Source organism: Felis catus, chromosome D4 (assembly GCF_018350175.1).
Source record: "Felis catus isolate Fca126 chromosome D4, F.catus_Fca126_mat1.0, whole genome shotgun sequence".
Lineage (NCBI taxonomy): Eukaryota > Metazoa > Chordata > Mammalia > Carnivora > Felidae > Felis > Felis catus.
This window is the reverse complement of record NC_058380.1, coordinates 68,402,113-68,420,916: the sequence shown is the minus strand read 5'-3', so window position 1 is coordinate 68,420,916 and position 18,804 is coordinate 68,402,113. Positions and strand designations below refer to the sequence as shown.

The 18,804-nt window shown below is 46.1% G+C and overlaps 2 protein-coding genes and 1 pseudogene across 3 annotated transcripts; 2 read left to right on the top strand and 1 right to left on the bottom strand.

The window, feature by feature from the left end:
* Positions 1 to 21: 21 nt before the first annotated feature.
* KLF4 (Kruppel like factor 4) lies at positions 22 to 5,197 on the top strand. Of its 2 annotated transcripts, NM_001173444.3 has the most exon segments (5): positions 106 to 521; positions 639 to 759; positions 1,432 to 2,422; positions 2,522 to 2,686; positions 4,120 to 5,197. In NM_001173444.3, coding segments are annotated over 5 exon segments (1,458 nt in total). In that variant the 5' UTR covers positions 106 to 516; the 3' UTR covers positions 4,296 to 5,197.
* Positions 5,198 to 8,652: 3,455 nt separating this feature from the next.
* On the bottom strand, positions 8,653 to 18,428 carry LOC109493902. Its single transcript, XM_045042720.1, has 4 exons — positions 18,388 to 18,428; positions 17,486 to 17,925; positions 10,964 to 11,053; positions 8,653 to 8,883 (listed from the first exon to the last, which is right to left on the bottom strand). Exons 1-4 carry the CDS (start codon positions 18,426 to 18,428, stop codon positions 8,840 to 8,842), a joined length of 615 nt encoding a protein of 204 aa, XP_044898655.1. The 3' UTR covers positions 8,653 to 8,839.
* On the top strand, positions 11,879 to 11,975 carry LOC111557644 (annotated as a pseudogene).
* Positions 18,429 to 18,804: the final 376 nt, after the last annotated feature.

Genomic DNA, 18,804 nt, shown 5'->3' with positions numbered 1-18,804 from the left:
CCCGCCCCTCCGGCCCCCCACCCAGCCACCCACCCGCCCGCGGCCAGCGCCCATGGCCGCGCGCGCCCCGCGCAGCCCCCTGGACTCCGCGCCCTGCGCCGCCGCCCAGTCCGCAGATCCGCGCCACCGCGGCCAGTCTCACCTGGCGGCACCGCCCGCCCGCCACCCCGGCCACAGCCCCAGCGCCCACGGCAACAGCCGCGGCGACTGCGACAGTGGTGGAGGACACTGCTGAATCGAAGAGAGCGCAGCGCGGCTACCGGACTTACTCGCCTTGCTGATTGTCTTTTTTTTAGGAGTTTACAACTTTTCTAAGAACTTTTGTATACAAAGGAACTTTTTTAAAAAGGCATCTCCCATTTATATTTAATCCAAAGAAGAAGGATCTCGGGCAATTTGAGGTTTTTGGTTTTTGCTTCGATTCTAAGTCTTTTTTTCCCCCCCTCTTCGTTGACTTTGGGGCTAGTGTACCCCCACTGCTTCGGGCTCCCGAGGACCTTCTGGGCCCCCACATTAATGAGGTAGGTGCAGCGCGGGGCGCAGGGAGGGGTGAAGGCCGGAGGCCGGTGGGACGCGCTCGAGCGGCGGTCGCGAGTGGCCCCCCTGACTCCTGCCTCTGCGCCCCACCCGGCCCTCAGGCAGCCACCTGGTGAGTCTGACATGGCTGTCAGCGACGCACTACTCCCGTCCTTCTCCACGTTCGCGTCCGGCCCGGCGGGAAGGGAGAAGACACTGCGTCCAGCAGGTGCCCCGAATAACGTGAGTATTGCCTCGAAAGGTCGGGATCGTCCGGTGGGCTTCTGTGGGTAGGGTGGGGACGGGTGGAGCCCAGGGATCACCGAGAACCACCCGGCGAATGGAAGGAGAGGCCACCGCACCGGCCCCCGCAGTCTTCCTAGGATGGCTTCAGCGTCCTTGGCTCAGTTGTAGATGCGTGTGGTCCCTACACTGCGGAGCCGCCGGGGGCGCACCCCAGGTCCGCATACGTCCCCTAGCGCGCAGGCGGCAGAGCTGGCGCGAGGGCCACCGGCGGGAGGTGGCTGTGTCCCTAGACACTGGCTGGGCCCCAGTGAGCTTGGCGCGTAGGCGTACCCGTGGCGGGTGCGCACAGGGAGATCCTCAGTGCCCCAATTCCAGGGTTGGCGGGAGCGTCCCCGGGATCTGGCTGGGGCAGGACCCGGGCTGCCGAGCCACAGCGCTTGCTCACACGCAATCGGGCAGACACGACATAACATCTTCCAAACCGACGCACCGCCTCTCCTCGGGCCCGGCCGTGGGCCGAGATTGCCGCGCTAACGCCCGGAGGCCCCGGGCGCTTCGTGCCTGCCCAGTCCCGGTGCCTGGGCGGTATCGGCGTGGCCGGCCCGCCAGTATGTAGTGTAGCAGCAGGGGACCAACACCGACGGTCTCTCTCCCCTCCTGTTCCTGCAGCGCTGGCGGGAGGAGCTCTCCCACATGAAGCGACTTCCCCCCGTGCTTCCCGGCCGCCCCTACGACCTGGCGGCGGCGACCGTGGCCACCGACCTGGAAAGTGGCGGAGTCGGTGCGGCTTGCGGCGGCAACAACCCAGCTCTCCTACCCCGGAGGGAGACGGAGGAGTTCAACGATCTCCTGGACCTGGACTTTATCCTCTCCAACTCACTGTCCCATCAGGAGTCAGTGGCCGCCACCGTGTCCTCGTCGGCATCAGCCTCATCCTCGTCCTCGCCGTCGAGCAGCGGTCCTGCCAGTGCGCCCTCCACCTGCAGCTTCAGCTATCCGATCCGGGCCGGAGGCGACCCGGGCGTGGCGCCAGGCAGCACGGGCGGCGGCCTCCTCTATGGCCGGGAGTCTGTGCCTCCTCCCACAGCTCCCTTCAACCTGGCGGACATCAACGACGTGAGCCCCTCGGGCGGCTTCGTGGCCGAGCTCCTTCGGCCTGAATTGGACCCAGTGTATATTCCGCCGCAGCAGCCGCAGCCGCCAGGTGGCGGGCTGATGGGCAAGTTTGTGTTGAAGGCGTCGCTGAGTGCCCCTGGCAGCGAGTACGGCAGCCCGTCGGTCATCAGTGTTGGCAAAGGCAGTCCGGACGGCAGCCACCCGGTCGTAGTGGCGCCCTACAGTGGCGGGCCACCGCGCATGTGCCCCAAGATCAAGCAGGAGGCGGTCTCCTCATGCACCGTCGGTCGGCCCCTAGAGGCCCACATGGGCACTGGACCCCCTCTCAGCAATGGCCACCGGCCGCCAGCCCACGACTTCCCCCTGGGGCGGCAGCTCCCCAGCAGGACTACCCCGACCCTGGGTGCCGAGGAACTGCTGAGCAGCAGGGACTGTCATCCTGCCCTACCGCTCCCCCCAGGTTTCCATCCCCACCCTGGGCCCAACTACCCACCGTTTTTGCCTGACCAGATGCAGCCACAGGTGCCACCGCTCCATTACCAAGGTCAGTCCCGGGGATTCATAGTTTGGGCTGGGGAGCCCTGCGAGTGCCCGCCCTCCCGGGCTCAGGGGATGATGCTGACCCCACCTTCTTCACCCCTAGAGCTCATGCCACCTGGTTCCTGCATGCCGGAGGAGCAGAAACCAAAGAGGGGGAGAAGGTCGTGGCCGCGGAAAAGGACAGCCACTCACACTTGTGACTATGCGGGCTGCGGCAAAACCTACACGAAGAGTTCTCATCTCAAGGCACACCTGCGAACCCACACAGGTAGGAGAATAGAAGCTGCTGAAAGGAGGGAGGGTGGTGTCCAGCCCCACTGGCGAACTGTGGACACTTCTCAGGGCCTCCCTTGGGATGAGGCACAGTCTATCTCCTCCATCTCTTGGATCACAGGAGAGAACAGCAACCTGGCGCCTCCTTTTTTGCCCAAGAGCCTTTTGCTTGATGGATAGTATCAGTGCTTGAATGTGCAGTTCTCTTAGGCTTTTGAAAGGCAGGAGGGAGGTTCCAGGCTGCAGGTGGGCCTCTCCTAGTCTGAGCAAAGCATTGCCCTTGTAATCAAGAAATTATACTTTGGGGGTGCCTGACTGGCTCGGTCGCTGGTGCATGAAACTCTTGATCTCAAGGTTGTGGATTCAGGCCCCACACTGAGTGTAGAGATTAAAAGAAACAACACCCTAAATTATCAGGGCGCCTGGGTGGCTCAGTCACTTAAGCGTCCGACTTCAGGTCATGATCTCCCCTCCCGGTTCGTGGGTTTGAGCCCCGTTTGGGCTCTGTGCTGTCAGCTCAGAGCCTGGAGCCTGCTTGGGATTCTGTGTCTCCCTGTCTCTGGTGCTACCCCACTTGCACTGTCTCAAAAATAAATGTTAAAAAAAAAATTAAAAACTAAAAGACACCTGCAGTGCAAAGAAATGATAGGTCTTATTAGTTTTTAATTTTCTAGACAATTTTCACCGGTTGTTCCCTCCCCACATTTACACTCTTTTGCTATTTTTAGGTCTACTCTTCATAAGTAAGTTCTATTTTCAGAACTTTCAAGAATTCTATTTCAGAAACTTTCAAGAATTGAATGTTATGATTACTAAGATTGTAGTTGAAGATGGTCAGTGCAGGGAAATTCCATGTTATGTAAGCGCAGGTACATAAGGTCAGCCAGGTGTAGCAGTCATTAAAATAACAGAAATGCACACTATGTGTTAAGTTGGATTTAAATGCTAAAAAAATCTTAAATAACAAATTCTGAAGCAGAAAAAGCCGCTTGTGGCTCTTTGAACCCATTTGTAGTGGGACAGGATATTAATGGCTTGGTTTGGGCAGGGGAGATAAACCAGCAGATTTCATTTCCAAATTCACTTCCACCACTATGGTACTTTGACTCAAAAGAATGAAAACATTAGCAATATAGAAGTGTAGGTTGACGTTGTATGTGTATATTTTCATTGCTTAAATGTCTGTTCCTCACCCCCCCCCCCCCACACACACACACCAGAAAGAAAGCGAAAGGAATACTTAGAAGCTTAATATTCCTATTTGTGATCTGAAATTTAGCATGGCCTTGAAGTGGTCTAAAACCATTCCTGGCTTCTTTCGGAGTAGGGTGCTTGGGGAGTCGGTTTAACATTTGGCCTCCGGTTTTTAAAGCGGCCAATTCTGCATGATGTAGCAGTGGCTTCAATGGGTTTCTTTTCCTCTGCCAGGTGAGAAGCCTTACCACTGTGACTGGGATGGCTGCGGGTGGAAATTTGCCCGCTCTGACGAACTGACCAGGCATTACCGGAAACACACCGGGCACCGCCCCTTTCAGTGCCAGAAGTGCGACCGGGCCTTCTCCAGGTCGGACCACCTCGCCTTACACATGAAGAGGCACTTTTAAATCCCAAGACAGTGGATATGACCCACACTGCCAAGAAGAGAATTCAGTATTTTTTACTTTTTTCACACTGTCTTCCCCGGGGAGGGGAGGAACCCAGCTGGAGAGCACTACAATCATGGTCAAGTTCCCAACAAGCCAACTTGTGAATGGATAATCAGGAGACACAAGGAAACCAGAAGACAAATCAAAGAACAGATGGGGTCTGTGACTGGATCTTCGATCATTCCAATTCTCAGTCCAACTTGAATATTCCCGGACTTACAAAACACCAAGGGGGTGACTGGAAGGTGTGGATATCAGGGTATAAATTAGATCCATGAGTTGGGGGGAGGGAAGACCAGAATTCCCTTGAATTGTGTTCGATGCAATATAAGTGTAAAGATCACCTTGTATTCTCTTTGCCTTCTAAAAGCCATTATTATGATACTAGAAGAAGAGGAAGAAATTCAGGTACAGAAAATGTGTTTTAATAACCTAAACGATGGTGCTTGGTGAGTCTTGGTTCTAAAGGTACCAAATGAGGAAGCCAAAGTTCTCAAACTGCTGCATACTTTGACAAGGAAAATCTATTTTTGTCTTCCGATCTACATTTATGACCTAAGTCAGGTAAATACACCTGGTTTACTTTAACATTTTTATGCAGACAGTCTGTTATGCACTGTGGTTTCAGATGTGCAATAATTTGTACAATGGTTTATTCCCAAGTATGCCTTAAGCAGAACAAATGTTTTTTTCTATATAGTTCCTTGCCTTAATAAATATGTAATATAAATTTAAGCAAACTTCTATTTTGTATATTTGTAAACTACAAAGTAAAAAAAATGAACATTTTGTGGAGTTTGTATTTTGCATACTCAAGGTGAGAATTAAGTTTTAAATAAACCTATAATATTTTATCTGAACACTGTTTTTGTTTTGTTTTTCCCCTGGAAAAGCATGTTACAGGAATTTCAGTTTAAACACAGTCGGGAGGGCAGGTGAAAAGGCCAAACTTTACCTCTACAGAGATTAAAAGAAGACATTGTTAAGGCTGGGTTTACAGTAAGTACTATCAAAGTCTAAGGCTTAAAGCTGAATATTGGAGATCATAGAATTAAACCTGGTTTGGGTGGCTCTTTCCAAATGTACGGAAAAGTACATGAATGCAATTTCCTTACCTGAATATGAATTTCCAGGTACAAACCAGCTCAATTATTCTTCAATATGCTCAGTTTAATAGGAAAGTATTCATAAAATACATACATTCCAGTTTCATATTTTAAAAGGTCCTTATGGTTTCTCTTTAAAATTAAATGAAAATATAAAAATCTTTCTCAGAGGCCCGGCCTTGCCCTCAGAACAATTTGAGGAACAAAAGAAACCTTCCTACAGCGGAGAAACCCTAAGAACGTAGTTCCACAGTGCCCTCCTGAGGATTAAAGGGTTCATTTATGCTTAGTGGGTGTTACAGATACATTCTAGTTCGAGTCCTAAAGAGGTTAGTACCAAATTTTCTGGCAGAAAGTTTTAACACTCCATCAGTCCTCTGTAGATTCAGCAGACTGAACTAAGAGTTAATTAAAACATACTTTCGCAAAACTAAGTGTAGAGCAAAACTTTTTAAGTGGTGTTTTTGTAAGCTTGGAGCATATTTCCGAAATTACTCAACTTTAAAAGGGCACTGATGCTTTTTTGAGGCGGGCACGCAAGGTTTGAACTTCATTTGTGGCAGTCACAAATTGGAAAGAGCATTTGTGACTCTTGTCGACACGTCGTACATTTGTAATGGTGATGCAGGGTGACCCAAGCGGACAAGCTCCCTGGCATCTTTAGACTGCTTATTAACTCTCCATTGTACGTAGTGTCCAGAAGTGTGGGTGCATCTTATAAATAGAAGAAAACATTCATAAGAGCCTGATGGTGGATCAACACAAAGTATTTTCCTTGGCTTTTGGGAGTCCAGCATGACTGGAAAACATGGCATGTGTCTTAGCTTAAAAGAAAACAGGTGCATCACTAGGATGGAATTTTATGTGGCCAAGAACATATTCAAAGCATATTTAATGACATGGAAAAATGCTCATGGTATGTTAAGTGGAAAAAGCAGGATCTAAGACTATAAACAGTATGATTCCAGTTGCATAAGTTTGTGTGTGTGCATTGAAGGAGAGAGAGAAGCAACAAAGTTTAAGAGGAAGGCCTGGAAGGAAATGCGAAAATATCCATAATGGTTTTCTCCATGTAGATTTTCTACAGTTTCCAAATATGTATCTGTCTAACTTTTTAAGAATGCAGGTGCAAATATTTAGGCTTTTATTTTTATTTTTTATTATTTTTAAAAGTTTTAATGTTTACTTATTTTTGAGAGAGAGAGAGAGAGGAGTGGCAGAGAGAGGGAGACACAATCTGATGCAGGTTCCCAGCTGTCAGCACAGAGTCCGACACGGGGCTCGAACTCACAAACTGCGAGATCATGACCTGAGCCGAAGTCAGAGGCCCAACTGACCGAGCCACCCAGGTGCCCCTAGGCTTTTATTTTTGAAAGATCAGTTAAAGCTATTTAAACAAGAAGCCTTTTCTTGTGTGTTACATTGTGGCGGTTGCTCTTGTAATCCACCTTTCTCTCATACAGAGACTTCTGGCACGCGGTTGTGTATGAAAAGTATTTACTGAATGGCTGATACCATCTTCGTGTTTGCTAAGTGCCTGTTACCTCACAAGAAACGTCTCAAAATAGCCGAGCATACTAAAAATTTTCTGATGCAGGGAAACGTCACTTGCATGAACTTTTTCTAATCTGAAAAAGTTTCAGTATCGACAGCAAATAAGGAAGATTTTCCAAAAATGTCACAGGGCAAAACTTTTCAACACGAGTGAATAGCTAAAACTACTCTCGTTCCTATCCCGTTCTGAGTGCCGAGATGTCCTGTCATTACTGCATTATGGAGCCGTTTACACTGTATAATAAACAGCACCTAACATTCGAGATGCCTACTTATTACCTTTTCCCTATGATATTTAATTTTATATGTCCTAGATTTTAATTTGTGCATACAACACACACACATACACACACACACACACACAAGATAAACAGTAGTGTTTCCTACACATCAACAGATTTCTTCAGTCTATCTCTCGCCCAGCAAAGTGTCTTTTCCAGCAAAACAGTCTTCCTACCTGAAAACCTGCTTAGTGCCTACAATTAATTCTGTTTCGGTTTGTTAAACAGGAACCTTCACCATCTCATCATGTAGAATGGTCGGGGGAAGAATTTTCTTCCATTCAAAAACTGTTCTAATTTTTAGAAACACGCGATGTTATTTCATATTTGAAGATTAACCTTTCTTACACATAATTTTACATATAAGAAAGCCCATGGGAGGTGGTCCTTATGCCAAGGAAGCAAGTCCACAGGGAAAATATTTAAAACAAGCAGTGATGGTGCCTGTCATGTTTTGATATATGGCAGTACCTAAATTCAGCAGCCCATGTCAGCCACCTGTTCTATTGTATGTTCTGGCTTCTAAAGCTCTGTTCCGCACACCAGCACACACACATCCAGTCCTCCACACACCTTTTTAGCTTATGTATTCCATTCTTCTATCGTGTTATCATGTATTTTATGTGTTTCATTTCTTCATATTTTCTTAGCACCTTCTAGAGTATAGTGACATGTTTTTATAGTGCTAAACTGAAGCCATGTCTGCTTCCTAAAGTTCATTTATGAAATTATCATTCATTGTTCACATGCACAGCCATTCAATAATATTTCACATAAAACCACCAAGAACGCTCTACATGATGAATGCTGTGGAACATATCCCGGAGTGTTCTACTTGTGAAAATGCAAAGGAGCGACTGTTCACAATCAGAATGCTGTATGAAAAGAAAGTTTTCTCCTATTAAGTGAAACTAAAATGAAAGTTGGAGACAAACAAGCTTTGGAAGCCTTTACCTTAAAACAAAAAAGTAAATCTTGAGTAAATTTCTTACCATCTTCTGAAAAACTAATAAATTCTTAAATCCTAATGAAGGTACCTAAGAGCTTCAATGCCCGGTTGCAGTCAAAACAGAAGAAACCAACTGCTGTCATGTTAGCCTAAACACAGAAAATCTTGCAGGCTGATATCTAGGCTACCAGAGCCAGTTAGCTTAGTCGGGCAGGAGGAGGGTGCACAGGGTTAGAGCATCAATTAAACTGCTTCTCTGGAATCACATACACTGGGAGTCCACCTTTCTTTTTTTTGTTTTAATTTTTCTTTTTAATGTTTGTTTATTTTTGAGACAGAGAGAGAAACAGATCGTGAGCAGGGGAGGGGCAGAGAGAGTGAGACACAGAATCCAAAGCAGGCTCCAGGCTCCAAGCCGTCAGCACAGAGCCCGATGCAGGGCTCGAACCCACAAACCATGATATCATGACCTGAGCAGAAGTCGGATGCTTAACCGACTGAGGCACCCAGGCGCCCCTAGGAGTCCACCTTTTTAATTGTTTTCCATAATACCATTGATGTAATACTTTTTCCAATCGCTCTGGTCTTCTCCAGCACCGGCACTGAGAGGAGTCAGCATGTTGCAACCTGCCCTCCCAAGTCCTTCTCCACTTGTTCTTAAAGGAAAAGGAGGAAATAAATATAAATGCAATTTCATAACAGAAAGGAAATACACATTTCCAGGATCCTTTTGACATCTGATTATACCTAGCAGAGCATTTTCCACTGATACAACACAATAATTATAATGGTACCCTAAAGTATGAGGACCATTTGTCATCCTTTTATGTTTCTTTTCATGTCCACAGTACATGATATCATCTAAACAAAGCAAGAGACAAGAGAAATAGCTCTTTATGGAGACATAGGCAGGTAGGTAGGTAGATAAATGAAGCCTCAGGTAGAGGTTTGGCAATGATATAAAATCAAACAGTCAAACCTGTCCAGGCCAGGGGGCGTTGAGGGGGATTATAATACCTATGTCACCTATAATATTTGAATATGTACTAACTGGCATTGGATCAACATGTTACTGAACGGTGGCCATATCCACACAACACTCAGATGCTGTATCTGCATACCCACTTAAAAGCTAAAATTGGTAAAAAATAACTTTACAGAGATACTGAAAGAATTCTAGATACACTCGCTGAAAGCTAGAGAGATTAGTGAATCAATGTAAACCACAAAGCAGAGTCTCTTAGGCATGATAGATGGGATTTTTTCAGTAAGCACAAGAGTGCCTCTTCTCTGATCTGGTCACTTTTTGCTGGTGTATAATAACACCTCACTTCCGCACAAACCCGTGAGATCTATGAAGCATTTACACCCTCCATTACTGTAACAGATCCTCACAATGAAGACAGGGGTGGAATCTCCCTCTCCATCCCCATTTTATGGAACGGGAAACTGAGTTTCCCTTTACAAGTTGGCGTTTGGCTTTTGTTTTTCATTCATTCAACGCATTTTTCTAAGACTTCTGTCTTCAGTCTGCTGGGCAGGGAAGGTCACATGCAAAATGGATACACACCAATTCAGAAGGATTTGCTAATATCCAGGTCCTTCCAACAAAGCCGGTAAAAAGTCAAAAGCCCCCCAAGTTCTGTCTCCCAACCGAAGTGCTATTTAAAGGTAGACCGACAGGGAAGCCCGAGTTTCCCATAGATGTTTTTTGAGCTGGTCACTATGCCATGAGCGTATCCACACTTTCAGTTCGAGGTGGAATAAAAAGCTCCTGTTTTTATCCCCAGCTCTGGCCCAACACACAGCTCTCCTGATCAAACAGATCTGGTCAAGCCCCTCCCCTACTCATTAACTTCCCATGGTCCCCAGTGCCTAGTAGATAAAGATTTAACATGGTCAGTCCTTCAACGGTAGCTCCCACCTAGCGTCCAGTATTCTCTCCTTAAATATCCAATCATCCTTAATTGTACCAGCCATGCTAAACTACTCTTGACCCTCAATGCACCATGCCTATTTCAGCCTCTGAACCTTTGCTTAGAGATGTGGGTCTCTCCTGCTTCTGGAAAAACCCACATTCCCCTGACAAGCTCCTATATATCCTTCGAAGCCCAGTTTTTATTAAAAGTCTCCCATGTTTCAGTCAATCTAGATCTTTCATTAAACTCATATCCTCACATGCTACAAGGTTTTGTGGGTCTGGCTCCTCCAACAGACACAAGTCCCTGGAAGGCACTGGAAGCTTCCCTTATTTGCCCTTGAATACCCACAGTTACTGCATTTAATGGAGTAAAGTTACTTATTGAATAGTTACCCCCAAATCCTAGCATCTCTTTTCAGAGGATGCTTTCTTGCCAGGTGATTCTCTGCATTGATTCTAGAAAGAATTTTGTTCATTTGGAGGGTTTGCTGTGTATTGGGGGAGGCACATGGATGTCAGGTGACCCACAGGAAGCAGTTAGGGGACCACTGGGCATGGCCTTCAGGAAGTCAGAATTTGGAAAAAGGCCCCAAAAAGGCACTATTTTATCCTTATCCTTGGATAATCCATTGTGCCTCTTTACAAGGGCAAAATTATAAGTGTCCTGTATACAGATGACAATGAAGGTTAAAAAAAAAAAAATCACACTTTAAAAGCTAATGAAGGCACTTTACGCTGTAGGATCCTGGGTGAGCCAGTTTGCCCCAATGAGGAAGGCTCATCCATCCATCCGTGGCTGTGAAGTCACCACCCACCTGCTTTGCGGTTCTTCAAGTTTGAAACTCTCCTAGCTGCTTGCATGACAGTAGTTTTCTGACTTCTGAACATGTCCAAATGAGCTGAATCTAGAAAACAGTACATGAAGTTAACAAATACCCCTGCCTTTGAGCCCCCGTTAGTGCTTCACAGAGGAATGGGGAACAGACTGCAAGTTCTAAAGCTGTGAAATTACATAGACCATGTCAGTGAGGAAGGAAGGAAGGAAGGAAGGAAGGAAGGAAGGAAGGAAGGACATATACATGGACATTGTAAATAAATAAAGAAATACTACATAAGCTTTGTAAATAAATAAACAAATAAATAAATGATAAATATTACAGACTTTGTAAAGAAATAAATATCACAATAAACTTTGTAAATAAATAAATAAATAAATAAACAAATAAAAATAAATTACACAGACTTTCTGAGCAGGAAAGTATCTTCAAGACCATCTAACTCAAGGAGAAAATGGAGGCCCACCTAAAAGACTGGGCTTGCCCAAGGTCACGTCAAGTCTGGATCAGAACACCAACCAGCACCTTGAGCTCATTCAGCAGGCCAGCAGCTGACTGCTATATCCTGAGAACCCAAGGGAAATTTAGAGGGGAATAAAGAATTTAAAAAACAAAAAGGATGGTTCTAGTTATTTTTTTATACTCTTCTCTTTATTCATTTTTTTTAAGAGCGAGCGAGAGAGAGAGAGAGAGAGAGAGAGAGAGAGAAAGTGTGATCGGGGGGAGAGAGGCAGAGGAAGAGAGAGAATCTTAAGAGGCTCCGTGTTCAGCATAGAGCCCAACTCTGGCTGGATCCCAAGACCCTGGGGTCATGACCTGAGCCGAAATGACGAGTCAGACGCTCAACCGACTGAGCCACCCAGGTACCCCCAAAAGGATGATTTTAAAAGGAAAGTGCAGCACGTATACTAAAATTGGAACAATACAGGGGAGACTAGCATGGCTTATGCCTAAGGATGGCACGCAAACTCATGAAGCATTCCATATACAAAAAAAAAAAAAAAAAAAAAGAGGGATTAAAAAACAGGACAGTTCTAAATTCAATGTAACATCCTGTCAGCTGATGTCCAAAAAAGCATTTTACTGTTCTCTACAGTGCTTCTTTTAGTGTTCTGCTACCAGCCAGCTAAAACAGGCACTATAACACTCACCACTGTTCCCTTCTTTGGAGGACATAGGAGCCATTCCATAAGAGTGTTAATATAAAATATAATTCAGGCTTCGTTCTGCTTCTTTCTCTTCCCATGCAATTCCATTCAAACATATATAATCTGCTCAAAGACCTACTTTACCAGCCACTGTGCAAAGGGTAGGGGAAACAAGGGTCAGGAAGAATACATAAATACGCACGTCTGCAGCTATTTTTTCCTGGTACAATGGCTCCACGAGGGGTATAAAGTGTAACTTAAATGAAAATCAGCAATCTAGCCAGTAGAATCTGTTTGCCTCTCTTAGAAAGTGATTGTATAGTTCTTTGACAGACTCAACCACGATAACTACAGCAACATACACCATTTTTTCCCCTACAATTTTCTTGACTGCTTATTATTTTAGATACATCCAACTTGTTTATCAGGTGCATGTTAAAGCATGTTAAAACGTGTTATTCTGGTTTGGCACGAAGGTTTCAACCTTATTCAACAAAATATTTCAAACTTCTGCTGGAATTAATGATTCAGGCCAAATGGAACTTAATCTGCGATCCAAGACACCTTTCTATGGTTTGGAGACTGCATATCTAGACCAGGAGGACAACCTGACTTTGTTTCAGGCACAATTAACTTCATAGCTAGGGAGCATAACTGACTTCGTAAGGCTCTTTTGGTGCCAAAGCTTGTAGAAACAGAGGAGGCTTTGCCTAAGGGATTCTTTGCATTAAAGACTTTGTTAGGCAAAGCCACTCTGGCTTGGGAGTCTGATTTGCAATTTGGGCCTTTGTAAAAGGATTAGAAGATCCCTATTGTTTAATGTTTGGATCTCAATTTGCATTTGGAAATGCATGACCTCTTCCAGGTTTAGAGTTCTTTATTTTCAGTTTCTCCTCCTGATATACAATCAATACGGTTTGTTAAAAAATTGATAAAACTGCTCAGCCGAATGTTTGCACTGATTAAGGGGAATGTGATAGATTGATTTTCTCCGTGAATGGTGGAGTCTACTTAGGCTCCAGCAATACCGATCCAGTCATCTCTTTAGGAACTGACAAATAACTCCTAGGTTTGGGTACACATACATTTCATTTATTTCCTTAATCGGAATGCATGGGCACTTTGTTTAAAAACAGACACTGGGTCTACAAAAGAAACTGACAAGAAAAAAAATCCTCCGGCCGACCACCTCAGGACACACTTGAATACTTTTGTCCAACATCTCCCTTTAAACATAAAGGTTTGAGAAAAATTATTTCAGGTTTGTGATAACAATACCCTCGGCTGTACACAATATTTAACTACCTGTCCCTTGGTCAACAACTTTTAACTAATATTTGCTTTGACAATATTCCCAGATTGGCAACATAAGGCCTAGAATAGAAACTTCGTGAGGAGGCACAATTTCTTAGATTGGGCGTTTAAAACGCGTGATTTATTTGTTTGTTTGTTTGTTGCCTTCAGTTTCTAGCTTCTCTATCATCACTGACCACAGGAAAACATGTCTTGTTTGTCGGGATGAATGTGCCTGGTACCTGGATTTGGAGTTGTCGGTTGAATGCACTGGAAGTGGATGGAAAACACTCACATTCATTGAGCACCTACGATGTGTCCAGAATTTTACTAGGTGTTTAAGAGTTTGTTATTATACCCATTTTGTAGTGGAGAAGACCGAGGCCCAGAAGAGTCAAGTGACTTGCCCAAGGTCACACCCTCCCTAATGATCAGAACCCGAGTCTACCTGGCTCCTAACCCCAGGCTCTTTCTGTCATGTCACAACCGCCTCACAGATAAAGTAAAGCTAATTTCATTTGGAGGATTATCTGCTCTTCACCTCCTTGGAATGTGCTTATTTTTTAATCTAAACAGGGGATATGTTTGGTGCACAGGAAGCTATGTGGACAAAATTGACCTAACCCATCCCTCTCGCTAATAGAAACAAGTAATCTTATCTGTCATTCTATTAAAAATACACCACATTCCTCTATGATCCAGTTTGGAAAATGACTCAAGAAAGGACAATCTGTTTCTGCATCACAGCACCCCAAGGCCTCTCTAAGATCAGCAAGAGTAAATAAGCCATTGCTTTTCTCAAATATTTCATTCACTGATTCCAAAGCACTTTTACGTGTAATTAAATAGAATAAAGAGCAGCAGCCCTCTCGAAAGTTGGGCCAGAGGTAAGCCCAAGAAAGTCTCCGTTGCTGAAGATCACACATGCTGAGGCCCCCTTCAGTGGAGAACAGCGATGTGGAAGTTAGCTGAAGTAGCTGAAAGAGGTGCGCTGTGCTCTGAGCCCTCGATCTCAGCCTCGGCCCATGGGAGACACTCCCTCTCTGCCATCTTCCAAAGTGCTCTGCCGACATTCTCCTGATGCTCCCAATATCTAAAGATAATCCCTTTTCCCCTAAACAGGATCTCAACCTAAAATAGATCTGAGTATGTGCCACAGGGCTTGAACAAATGACTCAGAGGGTCATTTCGGATCTCGGAAGCAGGGAATGCTCTTCAGAACACAGGAGCACAGTCTGGGAGCTAGTTAGTACTCAAGGAACAAGCAAATGACAGCTGGAAGGAAGGAGTTCCAAAGAACATGTCACCTGAAGGTTCCTTTGCACACATGAGGCAGCTGAGGCCTAAGTACCCCATAGTTATGTCACTGCGGAACCTCATTCCAGCCTGATTTTCCAGGCCCTCATTCTCAGGCTGCACAGGAGGCCATATATTGACCATAAATTAACAGATAAGGCCCAGGGGCGCCCTAACCTAGGCATAGGTGGCAAATGGACAGGTTTTTAATGTGTGGATGTGGTTCAGCATCAAGGATGTCAGAAGGGAGTCTCTCTTAGAAAATGTGTTGATTTGGCATTTTCTCCATTTGGATTTTGTGTGGTTACTGTTTTATGTTTCTCCTTCCTTTCACATCATCTGAGTTTGGTTTGTGTTCAACTCTTTGTGTCCAACAGTAGGGCAGTGGTTAAGTAGGTCCTAATAAGTCCTCGGAACAGACTACCACCCTCCATTTAGATTATCTGGTAAACAGTAATAAGAGCTAACATTTATTGAGCTTTACTACATGCTGTTTCCACACTCAGCATTTGACACGCATTTTTCTCCCGTAGTTCCCACAAAAACCCTATGAGGTAGGCAGTATTATTCTCCTCGTGTTAAGGTTGAGGAAACTGAGGCAAAGAGAGCTTACAATCAAATGACTGAACGGTGAAGCTGGGATTTAAACCTGATTCTACCGGCTCCCATGTTGTTGAGCCATATACTATTCTACACACAGAGAAGAATGCTCAGAAGTCAACGAGACAGGGAGAAAAGCTGTATAGTGGGTTCCAGCTTGGTAAAATAGACCTATGCTTATGTGTTTGGAGGTACATCACCACTGAGAAAATTCTAGAAGGACCACTCCAACATCAGTTCCTTGGAGCAGTGTTCTCTGACCATACTAAAAGCCATCCCACCCTGCCCCTGTTATTCTGTATTTCTTTCACATATTTGATTTTTTTTTTCATGGCCCTTATCATTACTTGAGATGTAACATATGCTGGAGCCATTTATTGTCTAGCTGGCTTCTAGAATGAGGGGCGGGACAATTTCTTAGGAAATGCCTGGCATGTTGTAGGTGTTTAATAAATATCTGTTGACTTGAATAAGTGTGCTAAACTCTTCGTGTTGGTGGTTTTTTCCTCTCTCACTGTCAAAGAGGAACAATTTGGATTCTTGATACTTAAATGGATTAGACTCTTTTTTATGTTTCATTTGAAATCCTCTGAGTAGAAAAGAAAAAAAAAATCATCCCACTTAAAGATCGAGAAGTGAAAATAGCCTACTTAGGAATGTAAAAAGTGGATCTCCACGGTGGACCTGTACCTTCTCAGGAGAGAAGGTTCTCTCAGTTGCAGAAGAGGAGGCCACTGGAAATCTACTGAGAGAAACTTGCTTTGAGTCAAAAGAGACTCATTAATGTTTCAACTGCTAATCCATTTAGTGTCCTATTCACCTAGATGTCTTTTCTGAGCAACCCCCTGGTGGTTTTAGAAAGATAAATTTCCAGTCACCAGGCTCAATTGACCAAAAGCAAAAGACAATTGACTGCAGAGGAAGGGACTGACTCAGTTTTTGAGATGAATGAATGGCCTCCTATCTGGCCAATGTGAAAATGAAAGGGACTCTTGGAATGAGCTGATACCAGTTGGTTACATGTTATCCCAATTATAAGCTCTCCTTTCTCCTCTAAAAAGGATTAGGCCCCCTGTGAAGGGGAATCTTGTCTTCAAGTCCTATGGCCTTGACCTTCCTTTGTACTTTAAACCAGGCATGGCAGTTATTTGAGATTTGTCCTCAGCCATCTCCTTCTGAAGGGTGAGTCTTGCCCCATCAGCAGCCCCACGAACCATCTAGAAGTCAGGAGCAAAATATCCTCGCATTCCGGGCAGAGGAGGGGGCTGGCTGCTTTGGCCAGCTTCCTTCTCCCTTCCCCAAACAGACCCAAGCTCCTATATAAAATTCATAAATTCTTGGCAGGAAAGAAATCCTCCCATTGGAAGGAACAGATGTTCTACGAGTAACTTTTGCCATTATACTCTGTTCCTAATATCATAGTTTTAAAGTGTGGGGGGATGTTAACTTTTTTTTAAAATGTCAACATGTTCTGGGCAGCTTTTCCATCGCCATCTGTGGCATACACATCACCAATCCTCCTGCCGCCCCTTTTTAAATTTCCAGAGACTGGTTGGGAATTGGAAAGATATTAAAAAGTTGAAAGCGGAAAATTCACTTGAACAAGTATGCTAATGTATAACCTAATGCAGAAAGTAATATGATGTTTCCCTCTCAGTTGTAAATCTCAGAAACTTTCTTTCCCTTGTCCTCTTAGAACTTGGAGGGGTCTAGGAGACTTTTAACAAGCTAATTATGACCAATTAACATTCAGGAGTTATTACTGGTAACAGAGTTCCATGGGAGTAACCTATTCATAAAATTCCCTTTCTAAAGAAAGCCTCAATCCGGCTTCAAATTCAAGAGGCTACCAGGCCATTTTCACTTCGTTATCACCTCGTTAAACTGCCCACCTTAAATGCCAGGGTCCCAGGTGACCGCGGGGAAGGGTCAAGGTCAGTGGATGATGCCTCCTAACTCGCCTGGGAGTAACTTCAGAAAACGTGACCTCGCTTTGGTCGGTCCAAGGTGGGGTCCTCTCCCCAGGGACAGCGATGCTGTTTTGCAGGGATTTTGGTGAGGGTTCAAAGTCAGAATTCGGCGGCATGGGGTGTGGACTCCGCAGAACAGAAAAGAGAGGAGGGGACAGCGTGGGCGGGGTGGGGTGGGGAAGCAGCGGACCGACATTCAAATACGCAGGGGATCCTCCCGGAGTCCCGGCTCTTTGCCGGGGTTTCCCCTCCTCCGCCCGGTGGGAGCCGGACGCCTCTAAATCCCCAGATGCCACGCAGGGCCCAGTGCCGGGAGCGCCACGTCCACCCCGGAAGACCCTGTCCCTGGAGCCTTTCGGTGTCCAAGTGGACCGCGCATGCAGGGCGGGGCGCAGGGGGCACCCACGTGTGGCGCTGGCCCGAACTCGGGGCCCGGGGGGTGGCGGAGGCGGGGTGGGGGCCAGAACGGCGCACGCGGTCGCCAGAGCCCCTGGGCGCCAGGGGCCGGAGGCGGGCGCAGAGGCGAGCGCGGTCTGCAGTGCCCCCCTCCGGACGGCCGGGAGCAGCACGGCTCCCCGCGCCCCGCCTCTGCGTGGGAGACCCGCGCCCCTCCGCCGCTGCCGAGGCTGAGCCCCTGTTAAGGAATTTAAAGTCAAGTCCAAGTGGATTCTCCTTCTGGCTCTGTCGCTTACTGGCTTTCCGCTCGCGGGAAGTCGGGATTGCTGCCTCCCTTTGACTAATGTGAATACTAACCCGGACAAAATTAATGAAATAATTAAGTGAGACAATGCGCTCAAGTACCTGGGTATATGGTAAGTGTTCACTAAGTGGCTGGTCTTTTATTATTATTATTATTATTATTAGCTGGCTAGACCTTGGATGGGGGGAGGAGGGTCTCACTCCAGTCTGCTCTTCTATGGTGGGTTTGGGGGAGGACAGGGAGGGATGGTTTCTCCTCTGAAGTGAAGGAACCTGAGCACTCAGCAGGGGATCCAGCCTTCTTGTCCACTAACTCCACCTATAACTGTGGACTCGGCATCCCCTCTTTGAACCTAATATCCTCATTGCAAAATAGGAATAATCACACCCAACTCACAGAGTTTCTGTGCGGTAAGAACTGCAGAACGCCTGGCCCATGGTGGATACTCGTGGCAAACCTCACTCCTAGCTGGCAGCCAGCAGATCCCAGAACACCTGTACTTACTTATAGCACATGGCAGGTACAGTGCAAAACGCTTGTCCCTATATACACAAGCAGTGAACACACCCAGGGTCTCTTTTCTCACAACACGTGGTAGGTGCTGGGTACAAGCTCCTCCCCCTCCCCCATCCCCCCACCCCAGTCAGTCAGCATGCCATTTATTGACTACTTACTATGTACCTGTCTGACTCAGGCAGCTGGGGCTGCAGGCGCCTTACACTGCTGGGGTCCCTCTACTTCATCTCCCCTGGAAACCCCCTTCCAAAGATGCCTCATATCTGTTTTGGAAACTAGTAGTGTCAGGAACAACAA